The sequence below is a fragment of the Haplochromis burtoni genome, unplaced genomic scaffold, assembly GCF_018398535.1.
Source record: "Haplochromis burtoni strain Fernald_Lab_line unplaced genomic scaffold, NCSU_Asbu1 Contig_70, whole genome shotgun sequence".
NCBI lineage: Eukaryota > Metazoa > Chordata > Actinopteri > Cichliformes > Cichlidae > Haplochromis > Haplochromis burtoni.
The window spans coordinates 207198-212649 of record NW_024582431.1 but is presented as its reverse complement, the minus strand read 5'-3'; the positions used below and the strand labels follow the sequence as shown (position 1 = coordinate 212649).

General features: G+C 36.4%; 1 protein-coding gene across 1 annotated transcript; it reads left to right on the top strand.

The window, feature by feature from the left end:
- Positions 1–998: 998 nt before the first annotated feature.
- On the top strand, positions 999–4848 carry LOC102304559 (lipopolysaccharide-induced tumor necrosis factor-alpha factor homolog). Its single transcript, XM_005925118.3, has 5 exons — positions 999–1053; positions 2530–2766; positions 2916–2969; positions 3110–3260; positions 4050–4848. The coding sequence occupies exons 2-5, from the start codon at positions 2535–2537 to the stop codon at positions 4153–4155; spliced, it is 543 nt and encodes a 180-aa protein (XP_005925180.1). The 5' UTR covers positions 999–1053; positions 2530–2534; the 3' UTR covers positions 4156–4848.
- Positions 4849–5452: the final 604 nt, after the last annotated feature.

The window sequence follows — 5452 nt, the reverse complement described above, 5'->3', positions numbered from 1 at the left end:
TCTGGTGCTTAGGCCCTATTTTTGTGCTGCCATGATCAGAGCTTTTGTGCTGTTCTTCAAGCAGGCCTTTTTTAGCCACTGGTAGGATATCTTGATACCAGCCATTTCCTCTATCTGTCAATGGTACAGCCCATAAAGGGATGGGACATTGATTCATGACAGTTCCTCCTCCTGTTCCTCTTCAGCGTCTGTCCTCAGCTGCCTGAGGAGCAGCCCATCTCCATGTGTTTCATTCTGGATTGTGCCCTCGACACTTACTAATTCTTGCACTTCCTCTTTCCATTTCTTACTGATAGGGAGTATGTACTGATTGCTTGGATCTTATTCCTGATGTTCAGTGTATTCTTCAACGCCTGTTCTGCCTTCTGATCTGTGGGATACACAGGCACACAGGTTGCCCTGCATGTCTGCTATTCTGCCTTCTGACAGTTCCACCCCTGCAGTCCTGATCACCTTCGCCGTCTCATTTGACCACACTTATCCTGTCCGAACAACATCTCAGTGACCTCTTTGTAGAACATTTCTAAATCTACAATTCCTTCTGGTTCCAAACTTTGAACATCCATGACTTTGGAAAGAGATTATAACACATTTAAGAGATAACAGCAGTCCCACTATTTTCCTTTTTTTTTGGGTCATTTTCATTCTTTTTTTTTAATATCTTCCTGGAAACCTAGAAGATGTCCAAATCTCCTGTAATGCTAAGAATACTTGTTGTTAACCACCATTAATATTTAAACAGAAGCTGTTATTATTTATTATTTAAGATAAATTCTCCCTGTTCACCTGTAAATGAATATGCTCCCTGTATAAAAAATGCCGGAAAACCAAACTTCATATCTTCAAAAAGCTGGAAACAATGTGCGAATGTTTCATGCTTTATGTGTGTGTGTGTGTGTGCGCATTCTTGAATATGTAAACAGAAATACCTGTCTACTCACATTGTTGCTCCACCTTCTTTTTGTAACATTTATTTGTTCATCCCAGTAACTCTCATCAGAGAAAGCAGCAGGATCCCGGTGGCTCACATAAACGTCTCACTAATTCATCAAGGTAAGGACCGTCTGATCTCTTCTGAAATTATGAAAATACAGAAAGAAAAAAAAGAAACAAACAATAAAAAACGGTGCTAATACAATATGAAACAAAAGGTTTCTTGTTGGTATAATATAAATAACAAACAGAACAAAATTAAATAAGTTTAATATAAATATAACAAGTAAAAGATCATTTTGTTTGTTATATATGAAAACAACTGATCCAATGAATGGTGGCTTTCTTTGTTTTTGAAAAAAGAAAATAGAGAAAATGGAAGAATAAAAATGAATAAAATGTAAAAAGGAAACACAATTACACAAGTGCCGTTTTATACTTTGCTGTGATTTATAAAACCATTTAACATCTGGTGATGGAATGTGTGTTTATACCACTTTTAAAGAGGCACTGGCTCCTCGCATAGGAAAGTTTTAACTTTTATCTTTTTATCAACTCACTGACAGGTTAAATAAGATCTGTTTCGGTGGTGTACACTTTTACATTTAGTTCTTTGTAGGTGACCCATTTTAGCAAGTGCATTTTCTGGATTGCAGATGCCGAAATGGCACAATAGGTGCAGTTATGAAAACATATGCAAATAACACCCTGATCTCTGTGACCTAAAAGATTTAGGATTATATTTAGGAAAACACATGGTAAGAATAAATACAAGTCAAACAATTATGTTTGGTGATTTCATGAATGTATTTAATATAAATATATACTCATAAGAAATAATTCTTTGGGGATGTTGAAAAAGTTTTTGAATTTTAAATGTAATTAGCATAAAAGGTAATTTGTATCTTTGGAAACAATAGTTTGACAAAGAAAAAGGAAACGTAATATGTCAATAATTTACATGCAATGTAAAAAACAGAGAGTAGGAGATGAATTACACATTATCACCATTTCATGCTACCATGATGACGGTTTTCGTCATCTTGCCTGCCAAAGCATGATTGACTTTTGTTTTTTCAGTGATAAAAAACTACTGCATTCCATGCAGGTGGTGTATTAGTTATGCATACACATCTGAATGAAAAGGATTGTTGTAAGACAGGTGCATTGTGTTTCACCCTTTACTTTTGATTACAACCAGAAGAATTCAGGTCAGTGAGTCTATCTCAGCGGTCATTGGGCAAGAGGGCGGGCACTTCCTGGACAGGCTGCCAATCTAAAGCAGGATCGGTGCATAGAGACAGAAAACCATTTATGCTCATATTCATACCTATGGCCTGTTTAGAATCATGATGTCCTTTGTCTGGAGAGAGTTCTCTGGAGAGAACCCACAAAGACACGGGGGGAAGATACACATTCCACACAGAAAGGCCCAAAGCTGAATATGAACCCAGGAGCTTTTTGCTGTGATATAATTCACTGCTTTACAATATTTCAGCCTTGTTGCCAAGTTTTCACTCTTCACTCTATTTCATTTTCAGATTACAAAGCTTAACTGTACTTTCTATTTAATTTCCCCCCTCCTCCTATAAACAGACACTATGGAGGTACCCAAAACAGGTTTCCCAGCACCACCGTACCCCGGTCCCCCTTTGGACTACAACGCTGTTCAGCCTGTTGTTCAGCCTGTTGTCCAGCCTGTTGTCCAGCCTGTTGTCCAGCCTGTTGTCCAGCCTGTTGTCCAGCCTGTTGTCCAGCCTGTTGTCCAGCCTGTTGTCCAGCCTGCGGTTCAGCCAGTTGTCCAGCCTGTTGTTCAGCCAGCTGTTCAGATTGGTGAGAGATCAGAAGCTACCAGTCATTTTATTTAAATAGTTCGCCTGTATTGCTCTTTTATGATTTGCCACTTTAGTCGGTGTGGTTGAAGGTTTTCTTCAGCTTTTGTTAAGATTGTTTAAAGTTAAATATCTTTTCTTTATGTCCAGTTCAACAGCCTGCATACCAATACAATGCACTACAACCTCAGGTTGTGCAGCCAGGTGAGCGTCTTTCTTCAGTTCAATATGAATTTGCAAAATTAAGCAAAAACTGAGATAGTTCCAAATCTTCATAGTGTTTTAGTGAGGAAGTATTATTGTTATTAAAGTCATCAGAAGAGTGTGCTTTGTTGTTTTTGCAGTGAGTCAGGTGGTGGTGATGCAAAGTCATCTCCCAAAAGATGTTCCTGGACAGATGAAGTGTCCTCATTGCCAAACCGATGTTGTGACTAAAACAGAGTACAAAATTGGGATCCTCACCTGGATAATTTTTGGCGTATTACTACTTGTAGGGTGAGTTAAAAACCCCAGCACACATGACCAAAAAACCCTCATACACGCTCCAAAACGTCATACAGGAGTGGTTACTCAGCAACACATAAATATATTATAAATATTCTAGTAAAAACCGAGACAGTGAAAAGCAAACAGTTTACATTCAGATGTTTCTGCAGAGTGTGATGCACCTCAAATCCATTCAGGTCTACAGAAAGCTTTTAAAATTAAACAAAACAAAACAGAATTTGGTCTACGCTGAAGTTTCCTTTTTTAGTAAACTAATTAAATTTAGGACCCAGAATGGAATATGTGTACAAAGAAAATATTCCATTGTATATTAGATAACTCAAGAGCAGTTTGTCAATTCCTGTTGTGCTTGTTATATAAATATAAATGGTGTAATATATATTTGAAAAGCAAAAAGCAAAGGGATTACCATAATATACGTGTTACTGTTGCTGAAAACACCGACAAAAATTACTTAATATTATCACTACATACATCATAGTTACAAACAAAACTACAAATCGTTGGCAATATGGTGACAATGCAAGACAACGTGAGGATTGTTATTGAAGTCAGTCTTCTTCTCACTGCATGCCCATTAGTTCTGGTAAGCAACTAAAATAACGGATGTGTGAGTTCTGTGAGTTCAAGATGTAGACTTGTTTATCGACTCTGCCTAATCTTTAACAAACATTCAGCATAACTGATCATTCACACGAGGAACTTAAGCTTTATGTTAAACCTGTGTAATATGTGATGTGATCATTATTTTGATGCCATTCTGTTGGTTCAAACCAGCTGCTGGCCTTGCTATGTGATCCCCTTCTTCGTCAAAGAATGCAAGGATGTGGAGCATTCCTGCCCCGCCTGTAACAGCGTAATCCACATCCATAAGGTCCTATGAAGCAGAACTACAGTTTACCTTCTACTGGACCAACAGCAGCAAGGCAATATATGTTTTACCTGTATATGTACTGAACATACTGATAAAAGCTACACATATCAGCAATAAAAGAGCTTTCTTGTTTTCCAGGTGATTACTTGAATCATGTTAAAAAATATAAGTTAATTATCAGGATTGTTTTTATTTGTTTTTTTAAACTTGTAGTGAGTGGTGTGGTCTTGGTATGAAATACCTCAGTGATGAAGTGAAATGAAGGATAATATGTATTAAATGAACTCTAGAGGACTTTTTTTTTTTTAAATATTCCTACGAGTGAAATTTGTATATTTTTCCACCTAAAGTTATTATCTTGATTTTCTTTTTGATGACATATTGAATGTTTTTAATCAAATTCATATTAATTTAATATAAAAAGACAGCAAAACTGATAACAATACAACAGAAGATAACATGTCAATATTGACCAGTGATCATATTTTAGTCTTTTTAAAAACACTGGACACTTTTCATGCAACATTAACTTTTAAAAAAAAAAAAAAAAATGTATTGTCACCCAATAGGTATTACCTAAATCACTCATACAGTTTCTCTTGGCTTAATTCTGTTTACATTTAAGTCTTTTTAATTACAATAATAATTCACTGTTTGTAAGATGGAATCATAATCTACAAATAAATAAATGTTTAATTATCAGTGAAGTGCAACATTTCTTGACTGTATAACTGAAGACTGCAATAAAGTCAATAAATATTCCTTATATAAGAAAACAGGTAAATTTAAGTTTTAACCCAACATTTACTCTTTACTACTTTATTTGCTCTTTCATAAATGAGAAAACAGATAAATAATTTGATGGGTAATATTGGTAAAGTAAGGCATAAATGTAAAAGTTTTTTTTATTCAATAGTAGGGATGTGTGTGTTTTTGTGTGTGAACTGATTGGTGCAATATTAAAATATAATTTATATGCGGGTCTTTGATTGATGGAGTTACAATGTCCCGGGCCGCAAACAGCTGATCTGAGCGCATACATGCACCACCACCATTAGTCTACTATTGTTGCGCTGGGTTACCGTGGCTGCACGTCTTTTAGTTAACCGGGCAGTTAAACAGAAAAAGGGGTGAGAGGTATATTTTGAGCCGCACAGACGGTGGCCAACATATTTTTTTTGCTTACCTTTAATAAGGCCGGTTGCGTAGACACCTCGCCGTTTATGCGAGTGGCTATGCAAGCCGATGGTGTTCCAGGGTTCAAATAGTGGGTTCGCGGAAAGGTCATGTGAACTGCATTATTTTT

Excerpts from the sequence above, each read along its gene's own strand:
- LOC102304559 (XM_005925118.3), top strand. The coding sequence starts at position 2,535 with ATGGAGGTACCCAAAACAGGTTTCCCAGCACCACCGTACCCCGGTCCC. Across the intron at positions 2,970-3,109 it reads ACCTCAGGTTGTGCAGCCAG|TGAGTCAGGTGGTGGTGATG; the intron begins GTGAGCGTCTTT and ends TTGTTTTTGCAG. Across the intron at positions 3,261-4,049 it reads GGCGTATTACTACTTGTAGG|CTGCTGGCCTTGCTATGTGA; the intron begins GTGAGTTAAAAA and ends GGTTCAAACCAG.